We start from the raw sequence: 18214 nt of genomic DNA, 5'->3' as shown, positions 1-18214 counted from the left end.
AAGAGAGTATATTTTAGATTAAAAGAGAACTTTGTTTATCTTAATTTTGAAAAATTAAGATAATTTACAGAGTAAACTGAGTGCTTTATAAGTGTGTGTGTACACACACACACACATGATGGGTTTCTTTCAGTTTCCATCTACCAAACCCATGTACAAGTCAGGATTATAGTAGAAGACACTTGCCCCAGGTGCCACACAGTAAGATTGAACCTGAACTGATGCAGTTGGGGAAAGCAAACTTCTTAACCACGCACCCATGCCTGCACATACCACAGACATGACTGTGCCTACATTTTTCAAAAATCTTTCTGATGAAATGACTGTCATGTCACATATAACTGAATTGATTTAATAATTACAATTAATTAGGTGCTTATTATAGAGTTGACATTGCTTTCAAGTGGGGTTTTCGAAATGGCTGTCAAAGAGAACAAATAAAATTTTTGGAATATCATTGAGCTCATTTGTTTTCTATTCTTCCAAATATATACATGCAGACACATTCATTTTTTGACACACACACATACAGACTCAGATTCACACACACACATACACACAGACTCAGATTCACACACACATACATTCATTTATTGGCACACACATACAGGCACACAAATTCAGATTCACACACACACACACACACACACACACACACACACACACACACACATACTTGTGTCTATCAGGACACCTTTCACTCCAAATTTGAAACTTGTTGAAAGGTAAGGAGATGGAGTGTAGTGGTCCTTAATCGGGGTCCATTTAGCCCTCAGAGGTCCATATATGATTTTACAGTTAAAATTTATCTGCAATAAATTGCTTAAACTTCTACAATACACAAAATATCAAATATTTTTTGTATGGCCATTCCTAATAATATTTAATTATAAAAATACAGTAGGATATTTTTTAATATACATCGAATTGCTCTGGAGGTCTAGTAGAGTAAAATAGAATTCAAAGGGAACCATAGACAAAAAATGGTTGGGAACCACTAATGTGGTGTGTCCTGCTATATAGACACCTGAACAACCAAGTATCTGTGTGAATACTAAGGACAAAAAAATCCTTCTAACATCCTTTGTTTCTTTTGATCAACTGATTTCAACTTTCTCATTTTGAACAAAACCTTTTCTTATCTCCATACAAACAAAGGACAGATATTTCAAGCCTGTAATGAAAATTAATCTTCAAATTATTTCACATCAAATGCATCCATCAGCTCAAAGTTTCCCACACACTGGTCTTAGTTGACATGTGACAATAACTAATTAATTACATTTTAAACATTTATGTAGTAGGTTAATTAACATCTTGAGCATTATCACTCACGTTGGTTGGGAAAAAAAATACTGTGCTACTTCATTTTTTATACATTTTGAAGATGGCATCAGATTCACTCAATTTATATGCACTACCATACTTCCTTGCCCTAACAGTCATAATCCTCACCACACACAATAGGGTAAAGACCCCCTTCGGTCAGGAATGACCATGGTATTGCACCTAGAAAGTTACCCTCTGAGGCACAAATCTGGGGAAGGTTGCTTATGGAAGACCGGCAGTCACCCATGCATACAAGCCTCCCCTCTCCACACCACCAGTGTTACCCATGGGAAACACAAAGGCTGATACAGCTTGGCACCAGTGATGTTGCAACTCATTTTCACAGCTGAACGAACTGGAGCAATGTGAAATAAAGTGTCTTGCTCAAGAACAACACACAACCTAGTCTGGGCATCGAACTCACTATCTTATGATTGTGAGCCCAATGCTCTAACCACTAAGCCATGTGCCACCACATGCAGTACTATATCATATATTGCCCTGCATACACTCAGTGCTGCGCAGACCCACCTGGTATTTATTAAGATGTTGGTAACGCCAAGCTATCTTCATTTCATCTGTCTGCATCATGTTTGACTGTGCCGGGGTGACATCATCAACAATAGGTTTCGGTAGTTCCTACAAAACAAGAGAGAAATTCCCCTCATTAAAATTTGGTAGATATAAGCAGTATGTGAATCTGTGTGCACTCATTTTATTTCAACATCCACATTTTCTCATGCTTGCATGAATTCATTGAGACAGATTTTTCAATGGCCAGATACACTTCCTGTTACCAACCCTCACCTGTTACAAAATAAGATATTTCCTATCATGGATAGGTTTCCAAGGCAGGTTGGAAGCAAAGGACATGGCTCATATGATGGTAATACTCTTTAGCAACTAACACATGACAAAGAGACACAAATATAAACACAGGCAAATAGAGTAAATATGTGTGTTTGTGTGAGTGTGTGTGACAGCTGAGAATGAGTGTCACTGTCACACAAGCAATGTCATTAATTTCTGATCTTCCATGAAAACACATCCAGCCACAGGTGAGGGTTGGCAACAGGATGGGCATCTGGCCATAGAAAATCCACTTCTGATATATATATATATATATATATAATACAAATAATAAATGAGTAAATGCATATATATACGTACATGTATGTACATACCTACATCTACCTGTATATATAGATGCATATCTGGGTACATGACGTTGCAAACAAAACGTAGACAAAATGATAAACGGAGTACAGAAAACACACAGGCCACATAGAGAACATTTACTTCATCAGCTGCCACCATTCTAAAACTAAGCGTTTCGAAGAGTTAGGCTTCAGCAGAGTTTCCATACAGCCATGCCTGCACCTACATCATCATCATCATCATCGTTTAACGTCCGCTTTCCATGCTAGCATGGGTTGGACGATTTGACTGAGGACTGGTGAAACCAGATGGCAACACCAGGCTCCAATCTAATTTGGCAGAGAGATATAATTATCATTATCATCATCATCATCATCGTCCATTGTCCATGCTGGCATAGGTTGAACAGTTTGACCAGAGCAGCAAACTGGGGAGCTGCACTAGACTCCAGTCTGTTTGGCATGGTTTCCATAGCTGGATGCCCTTCCTTACACCAACCACTTTACAGAGTGTGCTGGTTACTTTTACGTGGCACCACACAGGCTCTTTTACATGTCACAGCATGGGTGCTTTTTTGTGGCACTACCACAAGTGCTGTACACCACCAGAAGGGTCAGTCGTAACACTTCTGCGGTGGAGTACAGGTCTTCTTGAGTATGGCAAGGCACCAGGCACCTCGGTCCTTTGTCAGTATGCCAAGATGCCAGGCATCTCGGTCATATATATATATATTTCTCCTTTGTGCCACCTCACTACATTAATTTGATAGCTGAAAGGCTCTTTCTGTTGTATATGTATAATTACTCATTTTCTGTTGTATTTGTATTATTCTTTTGTTGCATATGTATTATTATTTTAGCTTGTCTTGTTTGTTTCTGTCTTTGTATACACTTGTTAGCTTTTCCCAGAAGCTTAGTGCTCTAGCACTGCCAAGATGGAGTACTCTCAATGTTAAAAGCACAAAACCACTAAGATGTCTTGGACATTGACTAAGGGGGAAATCAGCTGCAAATTTTCCATGTATTGTGTTTTTGTCTAATTTTCCATTTATGTTTCCTCTCGTTTTCTGTTTGCTGTGTTTTCATCTAATTTTTGTCTTTGTTGTTCTTTCTGTTCAACCCTTGAAATGTATATATATATATATATATATATATATATATATATGCAAGAAAAGAGATGGCAAAGGAACAACGGATAATAATCTTAGGAACTGGTAATTGCCTTCTTCTATGTATACTTAAATGTCTTTGTTTGCCCAAATAAATTGCACTTCATGTTTGAGGCTCTGATGAAACTGTAAGGTGTTACTCAGGTACTCAACTATGAGTTCACAACACCTTATAGTGGAAACAGCTGTAAGCTAATGAAGTTCATAAGATAATTGGTTATTCTTTTGTCATCTCATTCTCTTGTTACCGCTCTATACTCATCTAACGCTTCATTCAAAAGCATACAGATATTGAGTTCTACACCAGGTTGTTAGTTTTGCAATGCCAAAGTGAAATATCAAAACACACACACACACACACACACACACACACACACACACACACACACACACACACAAAGAGAGACAGACACACGGAGGGACATACCTTAAGTACATTCTGTGGGTGGCCCTCTGTTCCAGCAAGCAGTATGCACTGACCGGTCATGACTGCTTCAGACAGGAAATATTTCAGTAACAGTTGACCATAGTGACCAAAAGTATCTTCTTCTACAAGACGGAAAATTAAAAATATAAAACTGACATGTCATCCTAATACAATCATATTTACTCTTTCAATAATATGCTTATTGTTGCACATCGGTTCTGTTATCTGTTATTGGACAAACTAGCACACCAATTCCTCTAAGATGATGCACAGAGTGGGAGAAGGAGCTGAGGGAAAGAGAGATGTACAGTGACAGAGATGGATGTCAGATGTATGCAGGGGGTGGCTGAAGTGAGTGGGGGACAAAGGTGGGGGAGGGGGGGAGCTATTAGTGACAGATATGTGACAGTGATGAGAATAGTTGCAGATAAGAGACGTGTTAAAGATGAAGTGTGGCAGTTCTAAGATGTAGCTGAGAGGAGAGAGAGAGAGATGTAACTGGAAGCACAGTAAAGGGTGATCCATGGAAAACAAAGTGGGAAAGGATGACATTGAGAGTGAGAGATGGATTTTCAAAATGAGTGACTCTAGGGAGAAGGGGAGGTAAATGGTAGCAACGTTCAACTTCTACATTGCACAGATCAAGTTAAGACTAGCTAACCCCTGGGTTTGCTTCAGTCCTCATTACCAACAACTCAGTTTTAGCCCTCCTATCAACATGATGCAAGACAACAAATAACAAGAGATATATTTACCAATCAATACCAAGGAACCAACAGCAATGCCGCCACCTGCAAAGAGAAGAGTTACCACTATTAATATAAAACTCTAATGTAGTCACAACTGAAAAGGTCTACAAATACATGGGGGGGGGGGTCTTTTCAAAGAGCCAGTGCTTAGTTATGATACCTTGCTTATTGTTGTTGTTGACCATATGTTGGTCCTGTTTAATTAAATCTATGATTAAAGGTTCCAGCTGCGAACACCCTGTTTTTTTTATTCATAGAGAGTCTACCTATGTCTAAATTAGCCAAGGAACAGTATAAAAGTATTAGTGACCAGAATAGTCAGTATTTATAATAGTGTTGTTGTTGTTGTTGTTGTTGTTGTTGTTGTTGTTGAGTCATAGGTCAGTCCTGATCCGGTAGATCCATGATCAAAGCTGTCCAAGCTGTGATCTTATCAGGCATAATGTATCTAGGATTACCTTATCTAATGTTTACTATAGTAGTTAGTATTAGTGGTTACAGTTGTTGTTTAACCCCAGGTCAGCCTTTATCAAGTAGACTTATGATCAAAATTATTCTTGACATAACTGTATCATTTTTTTCAAAAATTCAAACAGTGTTTGTCCAGGGCTACACATCCCTAAATTCCTTGAGTTAATTTACATGCTTAAAGAAAGGACAGTTTGATTTTTGTAGGCAAGGGACAACTATGGACCTATGTTTTGGCCTATACAACTGTGGGTCCTTTTAAACCAGCCATATCCAGTCAAAATATTCAAACTGGCCAAATCTGGCCTCTCACACAATTGTGTCATTGAAATCTCAAAGCTACAAGGTATTGAATGACTAATTTAGATTAATGGGAATAAATTAAATAAGTGTTACATTTGACAGAGAAATCTGAATGCTAAAAGGTTAGACATGTTTGTCAATCAGTAAATTATGTTTTCTGATATAGAAAAAAGTTAAGTATATTTTTGTCCAAAGATAATCTACAAAATCAAAAATAAATCATTAACCCTGTAGCATTCAGATTTCTTTGTCAATCGTAATGCTTATTGATTCACATCGTTTTGAATTAATCACACATTATCTTAGAGATTTCAATGGTGTGTTTGTATATTTTTAGAATGACATTGTAAGGTAGGAATCAGAGGTTGTTTGGTCAGTTTTAACATAAAACAGGTAAGATATTTGGACCAAGTATGGCTGGATTAAATGCTAAAAAGTTAAAGCTGTATGGGTAATTAAGGATAATTAATTAACCTTCTAGCATTTAAAGTGGTTAAAATATTCTGTCTATTTTAAGTTCAAATTGGCTAGATCTGCCCTCTTATACTTAACCTGAAATGTTATCCTAAAAAATACAGTCAAAGTTACAAGATATTGCATGAATAATTCAAAACAGAATGAATAAATAAGAATTATTTTCACAAAGTAATCTGAACGCTAAAGTTACGAGGAAGTAAATACACCAACACTGGTTGTCAAGTGGTGGTGGGAGAAAAAACACATGCACAAAGACACACACACACAACAGGCTTCTTTTAGTTTCCGTCTACCAAATCCACTCACAAGGCTTTGGCATGAGAAGACCCATACCTAAGGTGTCACGTAGCGTGACTGAACCCAGAACCATGTAGTTGGGAAACAAACTTCTTACCACACAGCCACACCTGTACCTGTCCACACAGCCACACCTGTACCTGTCCACACAGCCATACCTGTGCCTATGTTTAAAATATATTAGTATATTAATTTTTTAAAATCCTTGCCATTCCCTAATGAAAGCATGATCAGCACACATTTCCTCAATGAATAATCCTTACATAAATTCCATGTTTGTGTGTAAAGATGACACCAAAATATCACAATGATTATTTTCTCCAATTTGAAGCTCTCTTTCTTTTAATAGATTATCATCATCCTTTAACATCCATTTTCCATGCTGGCATGGGTTGGATGGTTGGACCAGAGCTGGCAAGCTAGGAAGCTGCACCAGGTTCCAGCCTAATATGGCTTGGCTTCTATGGCTGGATGCTCTTCCTAGCTTCCTAACACCAACTATTTTTACAGTGGGTGCTGGGTGCTTTTAATGTTCTACTGGCATGAGCGTTTTTATGTGAAACCAGCATGGGTGCTTATTATGTGGCACCGGCACAAGTGCCTTTTACATGGCACCAGCAGAGGACTCTTGCAGGTCAATCCTCTTTCACCAGGGGGAGCGGCCTTGACACTTCTGCTGTGGAGGACGGGTCTTCTTGAGTACAACAAGGTGCCAGGTATCTCAGTCCTTTGTCATCTCGTCTGGAAATAGATCCTGGTCTTAATATTTGGCACAATGCCAGTAATTTTGGGGAGTGGGTAAATCAATTACATCGACCCCGGTGTTCAACTGGTACTTGTTTTATCGACTGCAAAAGGATGAAAGGCAAAGTTGATGTTGGCAGCATCTGAGCTCAAAATATAAAATTGGAAGAAAAACTGCTAAGCAATTTTTTTGGTGTGATAACAATTCTGCCTTGAATCATTAATAAATATTGATTTCAAATTCTGGCACAAGGCCAGTAATTCTGAGGAGTGGGGTAAGTCGACTACATCCACCTCAGTATTCAACTGATACTTATTTTATCAACCCTAAAAGGATGAATGGCAGTCGATCCTGGTAACATTTGAACTCAGAATGTGAAGGCAGACAAAATGCCATTACGCATTTTGCCCAGCATCCTAACGATTCTGCCAGCTTGCTGAAATTAAGTCATTAGTAAATATCAACATATTCTAATTTACTGGTTTAGTTTGAAAACCAAAGGAAGACAAACATCTGAAATAATTTATTTAACAAACTAAAAAAAAAAAAAAAACAAACATCTGAAATAATTTATTTAACAAACTAAAAAATCAAAACAAAAACAAACATGATGTAAACAAGAATTCTTTAGACAGAAATTTCTAAAATGAGGCCAAACGTGCTTGCTCACTGAGAAAGAGGAACTAAGTTCATCTTTTTCGGTCACAACATTATTTGAATTGCAATTAAATATGGTCTACATCTTGGTGATCGCTGCAATTACTTGGAATACAGGAATTTAGGAGTTTGCAGAAATCCTACTTCAATTGATATTTTTAGCATCTCAGAGACTAAGTCCTGCTGCTTTTCCTACATGCATGCTCCTAATGGACCTTTCAATAGTTGTAACAGTCAACCTTGATAGCTGCTCCATCAGTTGGGTCAGGTTAGGGTTGCTCCCTCTCTCTCTCCCACACATATTTTTCTTGTTCAGTTAACGCTCAGAGTAGCATTTCCATACATACATACACACACACACACACTCAATATATTTTCTATCTTTCACTTGATCCAGTCATCAAACTGTGGTCATGCTTGAAGAATTCTAGTAAAAATGAATTAACCCCAAAACATGTTTATTTTTTAAGCCTGGTACTTACTCTATAGGTCCTTTTTCCTGAACTGCTAAGTCATGGGGACGGAAACACACCAAGACCGGTTGAAAAGCAGTGGTGTGGGGGACAAACATACACACACACACACACACACATATATGACAGGCTTCTTTCAGTTTCTGTCTATCAAATCTACTCACAAGGCTTTGGTTAGTCCAAGGCTATAGTAGAAGACCCTTATCCAGAGTACCACGCAGTGGGACTGAACCAAGAATCATATGGTTGGGAAGCAAACTTCTTACCACACACCCACACCTATATGTATATATATATATATATATATATATATATATATATATATATATTCGTTCATTCTTTTACTCTTTTCAGTCATTTGACTGGAGCCATGCTGGAGCACCACCTTCTAGTTGAAGAAATCGCCCCCTGGGCTTATTCTTTGTAAACCTGGTACTTATTCTATCTGTCTCTTCTGTTGAAATGCTAAGTTATGGGGATGTAAACACACCAACATCGGTTGTCAAGTAATGGAGGTGGGGAACTAACACAGATACAAATACACACACACAAATATATAAATATATATATACAACAGGCTTCTTTCAGTTTCCATCTACCAAATCCACCGACAAGGTTTGGATCGGCCCAAGGCTATAGTAAAGGACACTTGCCCAAGGTACCACACAGTAGGCCTGAACCCGGAACCATGTGGTTGGGAAGCAAGCTTCTTATCACAGTTATTTGATTAAGTGGAATTGAATTAAGTTGTTGAGTACTGCACAGCTATGTATATTCTTAAGGCAGAATCAACTTAACACAAAGGAGGCAAGCTCATTAAATTACAAGCAAAGTGAATTTGATGGGCTGTTACACAGTGTCTATTTGCAGAATTTCACTCACAAGGCATCAGTCAGCCAGTGGCTGTGGTAAAAGACATTTGCACAAGATGCCATGCAATGGATTGAACCTGAGACCTCATGATTGTGAAACAAACTTTTTAATCATTGAGCCATGCTTGCATTCACATCTGTCTGTGTGTGTGTGTGTGTGTGTGTGTGTGTGTGTGTGTGTGTGTGTGTGTGTGTGTATGTGTGTGTGTGTGTGTGTGTGTATGTGTGTGTGTGTGTGTGTGTGTGTGTGCGTGTGTTTTCAATGGCCTTATTCTTCTGTTGCAGATGGCCTGAGTACCACAAGTACCTTGCAGTGGGACTGAAGTAGGAACCATATGGTTGGGAAGCAAACTTCTTACCACACACCCACACCTATATATATATATATAGAAAGGACCCTCTCACAGGGTGCAAGCCTGGGTAAATTATTATTTTCTTTTTGTAAGCGTCTAGCAGCTGCCCACTTGTGGCAGGGAAAGAGGTGATTTTTCTCAGGGAGAGAAAACTGACTTGCACATCAAGTCACCTCCCTCTTTGCACCAATGTTAGCCAAGAGAGCAAGACTAATATACATTGATACCCAGCATCATTGCAGGCATTGCCAATGAAATGTAGAGCCACGACAAACATCAAACAGCATCTTGTTGAGTATCAACAATTTTACCAATCCGCCATCTTGAATAGAAAGGTATTTTTATTGATTGATCCTATAACAATGAATGGGGAAAAAATTGACCTTAGCAACATTTGAATTTGAACTCGCAACACAGAGAGTCAAAAGGAATCCTGCCAGGCATTCTATCCAATGCCCTAACACTGCTACCAATTAATGGAAGATGGACGTTAAACGATGATGATGATGATGATGATGATGATGATGATGGTGATGATGATGCATGAGCGTGTATGTGTGTGCATATGTGTGTGTGTGTGCATATGTGTGTGTGTGTGCATGCGTGTGTGATGTGCATGTCGTTATTTGTGTGTGTACTCACACACACACATGCATGAGCACACACACACACATATACATGTATTTAGGATGTGTTACCAATACTTCCAATGGTAATTAGTATATAAGGAGTGGTTAGCAAAACAAACAAAATAAAAGCAACATAAAGAAAACAACGCAAAAATGAAATATAACACGAAATAAAAAAAAAAATGGAAAGGAAAGAGAAGAGCAAAAGTATTCTGGAAAATCTAAAATTAGATTCCTACTTGGTAATGTTCCAAAAGACTGTTTAGTTTGAAACAGAGAGAGAATATGAAATCGTTGGCTGAGAGTGAGGCTAAAGTACTTGGGTTACTAGTTCTGACTAACTGACATGGGAATCTATTATGTAGAGGTATGAAAGGTATGTAAATAGATAAATATACAGTAAATACTGAGAGACGTTCGGAAGTGATTTTCTATATGGTTACAGATTTGATGGTGAAGAGGTGCGCTTGGCAATGATATGGGAGTTCCAGGCTTGGGTATCAGGACAAAATCCCCACCAGACAAATTTCAACTAATAAATATTTTAATTTTTTTTAATAAAATTTCACTCTCCTAAAATATTTTCATTGCAAAGAAAGAACAATATTCCAGGGGATACTGACTGCCAGGGGATACTGACTGCCAGGGGATACTGATTGCCAGGGGAGATTTGTCCTCAGGAGGGATTTTTGTCCTAGTACCCCAGGCTTGACTCCAAACACTTTGTCAAAACTCCATGTCATACATCATCATCGTCATCGTCATTGTCGTCATCATACGTCCACTTTTCCAAGCTTACATGGATTAGACAGAATTTGTTGAGGCAAGATTTTCTACAGCCAAATGCCCTTCCTGAAAATATTCTTCACCTGTGTCAAAGCAAAATAACATTTTCCCATAGTTGGACAAGTTTTCTTTCACAGAAAATTGGAAACAAACATCCTTGCTTGTATAATAATGATGCTCATCTACAACCATCACATGATCTCAAGACTAGGATATACACACACACACACACACACAAACTCACACACACACACACACACACACAAGTTTTTTATATTCTGTGCTTTTATATATGTATTCCTTTTATATGTTGCTTCTATATATACATGTATATATATGTATTTGTTATTTGTGTCTGTGTTTGCCCCTCCACACTGATGTTGGTGTGTTTACATCCCCATCACTTAGCAGTTCGGCAAAAAGAGACCGATAGTATAAGTACTAAGCTTACAAAGAATAAGTCCTGGGGTCGATTTGTTCGACTAAAGGCGGTGCTCCAGCATGGCCACAGTCAAATGATTGAAACAAGTAAAAGTGAATAATATATACATATCAGGCTGAGTAAAAAGTAAGCAATGTTTTGAAGCATGAAATTTTATTCATCAAAGTAAGTACCATTAGAATCAACACATTTTTGCCAATGAGTTACATGTTTGTTTATTCTGGTAACATAAAATTCCGGAGTTCTGGAGCTGACGAACTCTTTGGACATACTTTGATTTTTGAACTCCTTCTCTCGTAGGAAACCATCAAGGTGCTTAGAAAAGTGGTAGTCAGCAGGAGAAAGGTCTGGGGAATAAGCTGGGTGGGGAAGAACCTCGTAGCCCAGTTGCCTCAACTTCTGGAGTGTCATTAGTGAAACATGTGATTGAGCATTGTCATGAAAAATGATAGGCCCTCTTCTGTTGACCAGTCTGAGACAGAGGAGTAGCAGTTTTTCATTCATTTTTGCAATTTCATGGCAATATGTTCCTGCAGTAATGGTTTTTTCCAGGTTTTAAGAAGTTATAGTGGATGAGTCCAGCAGTACACCACAAAACAGTTACCGTAACCTTCTTTTTGAAGAGCTCGGGTTTAGGGAAAGTTTTCAGTGCTTCATTTTGGTCCAACCATTTCAAAGAACATCTTTTTTATTATTGTATAGAATCCACTTTTCATCGCAAGTTACAATATGGTTGAGAAATGGATCGGTCTGGTTGTGGAGAAGAATTGATGAGCAAATGTCATATCTGCACATTTTCTGATTTTTATTCAAATCGAGTGGTACCCATTTGTTGAGCTTTTTTGATTTTCCAATTGCATGTAAATGGTTGCAGGCAGTTTTCTGGCTAACTTGAAGTTCTTTTGTCAGTTCTCGAGTGGTTTTACATGGATCTTTCTCAATGACAGGTCTCCACTGCGAAATCATTTAAGCCTTTTTCGAGCTGACCACTCACTGGTCATTTCCTCACCAAACATTTCATTGATATCGCGAGCAGTTTCAGCTGCTTTATGTTCTTTTTTGAAGTTGAATAACAAAATTGCTCGAATATAGTGCTTTGATATTTCCATTTCAGATGATTGTAACAATGGTGAAAAAAAATATCAATGTTAATTTATTGATGCATTTGGGCAAGTCTGTGTATTATCAGACAATTGCAAAAAAAGGTTTTTAAAAAATTCAAAACTCTGCAAAAATCTGGTACAAATTCTTCATCATTCAAAACATTGCTTACTTTTTACTCAACCTGATGCACACACACACAAACATATATATATCACTATCGTCATCATTTCATGTCCTCCTTCCATGCTTGCATTGGTTGAATGAAATTTGTTGTTAGATTTTCTACAGTTTGATGTCCTTACTGTTACCAACCCTTACCTTGATTCCAAGCAAAGGTAAATATTTCCTCATGGCCAGACATGTTCTTCATGGAAGATTGTAAACAAAGGACAACACTAACATGATATGGCAGTGGTGAGATACAATACACACACACACACACACATATATGCATACTGTATGCACACACACACACATATACATACTGTATGCACACACACACACACACACACACACACACACACACACACACACACACACACACATGCATACTGTATGCAGACATACACACACACATGCATACTGCATACAGACACACAAACACACACACACACACATACACACACACACACACACACACACACACACACACACAGAGTAACACCTCAATTTATGAGTTAATTTGTTCCCAGAGAATGCTCATAAAGTGAAAACTCATGAACAGAAAATAAAACTCGTAAAAACTCATAAACCCGGGTTCTTGTAAAGCAGATCCTCGTAAAGTGAGGTTTACTGTACATATATACACATACATACATACACACACACACACACATATATATATATATATATATATATATATATATATATATATATATATATGTATATATATACCAGAGTAAGCACATAAATGTGCAACAAGGTGGAAAAAAGAGTACTCAAATACCAGAGGTAGAGTAATATGCTTTATTTAAAAGCAGCAGAAATATAACAAAAAAAACTGTTACTCGGAGTTTCACGTTCCCATTCATCGGACAGTTTTGTTAGAAAATTTTCTAACAAAACTGTCCGATGAACGGGAACGTGAAACTCCGAGCAACAGCTTTTTTGTTATATTTCTGCTGCTTGACTGTGTGGTAAGTAGCTTGCTTACCAACCACATGGTTCTGGGTTCAGTCCCACTGCGTGGCACCTTGGGCAAGTGTCTTCTACTATAGCCTCGGGTCGACCAAAGCCTTGTGAGTGGATTTGGTAGATGGAAACTGAAAGAAGCCCGTCATATATATATATATATATATATATATATATATATATATATGTGTGTTTGTGTGCCTGTGTTTGTCCCTCCAACACCGCTTGACAACCGATGGTGGTGTGTTTATGTCCCCGTAACTTAGCGGTTCGGCAAAAAGAGACCGGTAGAATAAGTACTAGGCTTACAAAGTCCTGGGGTCGATTTTCTCGACTAAAGGCGGTGCTCCAGCATGGCTGCAGTCAAATGACTGAAACAAGTAAAAGAGTAAAAAGAGTAGAGAGAGAGTATATATATATATAAATATATATAAAGTGTAGTATATTGCCACTTAAGTGTGGCTGACCCCTAGGGGTGGATGTTACTGTTGCTTTTAGCCCCAGGAGGACATCTCCTCCAGCTGGCTTATCGACACACGACTGTGTCCTGTTTGCCAAGGGAAGTTATCCCTCTCACCTCGATCAGCAGCACGAACGTATCCGGATTTCAGGGTTATTTCCCTTCGTCGGCGTTCGACAGCTGATGACCTTGGTGAGAGAGACAAAAACCTGGCAAACCTTATATCTTCTTTTCCAGTGAAATTCTCACAAGGTCATCAGCTGTCGAACGCCGACGAAGGGAAATAACCCTGAAATCCGGATACGTTCGTGCTGCTGATCGAGGTGAGAGGGATAACTTCCCTTGGCAAACAGGACACAGTCGTGTGTCGATAAGCCAGCTGGAGGAGATGTCCTCCTGGGGCTAAAAGCAACAGTAACATCCACCCCTAGGGGTCAGCCACACTTAAGTGGCAATATACTACACTTTATCGTGCAGTTACTGTTAATACTTCATTTAGAGAATTAACATTGCTTGTTTTCACCTTTTCAATATCAGTGAAGAATTTCACTGGAAAAGAAGATATAAGGTTTGCCAGGTTTTTGTCTCTCTCACCAAGGTCATCAGCTGTCGAACGCCGACGAAGGGAAATAACCCTGAAATTCGGATACGTTCGTGCTGCTGATCGAGGTGAGAGGGATAACTTCCCTTGGCAAACAGGACACAGTCGTGTGTCGATAAGCCAGCTGGAGGAGATGTCCTCCTGGGGCTAAAAGCAACAGTAACATCCACCCCTAGGGGTCAGCCACACTTAAGTGGCAATATACTACACTTTATCGTGCAGTTACTGTTAATACTTCATTTAGAGAATTAACATTGCTTGTTTTCACCTTTTCAATATCAGTGAAGAATTTCACTGGAAAAGAAGATATAAGGTTTGCCAGGTTTTTGTCTCTCTCACCAAGGTCATCAGCTGTCGAACGCCGACGAAGGGAAATAACCCTGAAATCCGGATACGTTCGTGCTGCTGATCGAGGTGAGAGGGATAACTTCCCTTGGCAAACAGGACACAGTCGTGTGTCGATAAGCCAGCTGGAGGAGATGTCCTCCTGGGGCTAAAAGCAACAGTAACATCCACCCCTAGGGGTCAGCCACACTTAAGTGGCAATATACTACACTTTATCGTGCAGTTACTGTTAATACTTCATTTAGAGAATTAACATTAAATATATATATATATACACATACACACACACAAAATTTTGTGAACGTTTAATACATTATGGGTGCACCATTAAATAGGAAATACCAAAGAGATATAAACTTATTTAACATCATCAATGCTGACAGTCATTTATAATTTCTCCCCTCACAGTCAGAGAATGCAAGCGTCAGTTAGAGTTAAATGCTTGTTCATCATGTCTAAGCTTGGTCATTCATCATTCATAGTGAAATCAATAGTGAAACCAATGCTGTAGATGTAGTTAGTGTCATGTGGTTTTAGGAATTAAGACACACAAATTTCTCTCTTTAACAAGGACAGTGTGTGAGAGTTTATTTAGCAGTGGAAAATTTAGCTGTTTCTTTTATCTTCACTTGTTCCAGTCATGAGACTGTAGCCATGCTGGGGTACCCCCTTGAAGAATTTTTAGCCAAATATATTGACCTCAGTACTTATTTTTTGTTAAACCTGGTACTTATTTTATTGGTCCCATTTTGCAGAGTCACTAAGCTATGGGAATGTAAACAAACCAACACAGGTTGTCAAGCGGTAGTGGGGGGACAAACACAAACAAACATGCAGAGTTCCCATCTACTAAATCCACTCACAATGCTTTGGTCAACCCAAGGCTATAGTAGAAGACATTTGCCCAAGATGCCATGCAGTGAGACTGAACCTGGAACCATGTGGTTGGGAAGCAACCTTCTTATGACACAGCCATGCCTGCGCCTATGTTTATATATATACTGAATAGATCAAGAAATTCAGTAGAAACTCCCATAATTTTTCTCACCTGGGTTGTGTGTACTTCCATTTTGTTCGTTGAAGGATGAGATTAATTGGCATGTTAATTAGAACGTCACAGGAAAAGTTAGTTTAGAAGAGCACGTAAACAACCAGAGATAATGAGGAAGATTAACACCATCCCAATTGGTTTATGTAGAGTACCAACTTACTATTACGCCAGCTCTGGTCTCATTATATATTTAATTAATTATAATAATTAGTAAGTTTAAGCACTACTACTACTGATGATGATGATGATGATGATGATGATGATTTCAAATTTTGGCAGATGGTTAGCAATTTCAGTACAGCGGGTAAGTCAATTACATCAACCCCAGTGCTTAACTGGTACTTATTTTATCAACCCCAAAAGCATGAAAAGCAAAAGTCAACCTCAGCAGAATTTGAACTCAGATCGTGAAGAGGGACAAAATACTGCTAAGCACTTTGCCTGACATGGTAATAATTTTACCAGCTCGCTACCTTAACTACTGCTACTACTACTGCTACTACTACTACTACTACTACTAATAATAATAATAATAACAACAAGAGCATTCAGAGAACGCAAACCTCTGCCAAGGCAACACCAACATCCTCTCAATGACTAGCTGGAGATGATTTTTAAAATGAGAATATCTGAAATAAACTCAACTGCTCTCACAAGCGAGAATACTAAAAATGAATCTGACCACTCTCAAAAATTAAGTAAAAAAAACCAGCAAAAATAATCCAGAACCCTTGTCCGGTACTGGATTGATCCCAAAATTTAATCGGTCCATGCCAGTCACAAGCCCAAACATCCCTGAAAGTTTCATCTGAATCTATCCAGCGGTTCTTGAGATATCTTGTCCATGAACAAACAAAAGTGATTGAAAACAATACCTCTACCTTCGCTAAGGCAGAGGTAATAATAATAATAATAATAATAATAATAATAATAATAATAATAATAAACTGAGCAAATATAAAGATCTTGAAATAGAAATTAGCAAAATGTGGAATCTGAAGACTAAAACAATACCTATTGTCATAGGTGCCCTGGTAATGACAGCGAAACGGGCTGATTGCTACCTAGCTCAGATACCAGGAAACACCAAAATGGCTGAAGTTCAAAAGATAGTGCTCATGGGAACTGCTCATATCCTACGTAAAATACTGTCTATGTGATCTCAAATTTTAAAACAAACACATAATTTTCTTATGGTTTCTTAAACATTCTCTAGAACAACACTATGTACAAATCCAAATATATGGTACCCTAGGAATAACACCTACATAAACTTGTAACTTGTTGTCTCTTGAGGCATCTGGGTGAGACTTGGATCCAACTTGTACAAATACAATGCAAAAGTCAAACATATAATAATAATAATAATAAATAATCCTTTCTACTTAAGGCACAAGGCCTGAAATTTGTGGGGAGGAGGAACTAGATGATCACATCAATCCCAGAGTTTTATTGGTACTTAATTTCTTGACCCCAAAAGGATGGAAGGCAAAGTTGGCCTCAGCAGAATTTGAACTCAGAATGCAAAGATAAACAAAATGCCACTAAGCATTTTGTCCAGCATGCTAACAATTCTGCCAGCTTGTCGCCTTAATAATAATAATAATAACAATAATAATAATAATAATAATAATAATAATAATAATAATAATAATAATAATAATAATAATAATCCTTTCTACTATAGGGACAAGGCTTAAAATTTGGGAGAGGGGGATAATCGATTACATTGATCCCAATGTTTCACTGGTACTTAATTTATCAAGCCCTAAAGGATGAAAGGCAAAGCTGACCTCTGTGGAATTTGAACTCAGAACATAGCAACAGGCAAAATACCACTAAGCATTTGGAGCCGGCGTACTGGTGATTCTGCCAGCTTGCTACCTTAGTGGTAACAATAATAATAATTTCTTTATTGACCACAAAGAGTTGACATCAAGAAAAACATTATGGATGGAATAACTGTGTCTAATTTATGCACATGCATTTCGAGTGAATAAATGTAATTTAAGACGATGGACGAAGGACAAAGACTACTCACTTTTGCATCTCCACTATGCATAGCTTGTTCTCTATGTTTTGGTCACTCTTAGCCCTATATTCTCCACAACTTTCGTAGGCAGTGCCAGCATGGGAAGCCCCTCAGTCTTATCATTAAATGGTGTGAAACTGAGTAATACCATCTGGTT

General features: G+C 38.2%; 1 protein-coding gene across 2 annotated transcripts in view; it reads right to left on the bottom strand.

The window, feature by feature from the left end:
- The window catches only part of LOC106869517 (elongator complex protein 4), a 121160-nt gene that overhangs the window by 20661 nt on the left and 82285 nt on the right, over positions 1 to 18214 (bottom strand). For both annotated transcript variants that reach the window (XM_089341088.1, XM_089341089.1), the window contains exons 2-4: positions 4838 to 4873; positions 4083 to 4204; positions 1861 to 1968 (exon numbers count right to left, since the gene is read on the bottom strand). In XM_089341088.1, coding sequence (XP_089197214.1) covers positions 1861 to 1968; positions 4083 to 4204; positions 4838 to 4873 — 266 coding nt within the window. The remainder of the gene's footprint in view (positions 1 to 1860; positions 1969 to 4082; positions 4205 to 4837; positions 4874 to 18214) is intronic.

The sequence above is a fragment of the Octopus bimaculoides genome, chromosome 24 (genome assembly GCF_046866305.1).
Source record: "Octopus bimaculoides isolate indiv1 chromosome 24, ASM4686630v1, whole genome shotgun sequence".
Taxonomy (NCBI): domain Eukaryota; kingdom Metazoa; phylum Mollusca; class Cephalopoda; order Octopoda; family Octopodidae; genus Octopus; species Octopus bimaculoides.
This window is presented reverse-complemented; position numbering and strand designations above follow the sequence as displayed.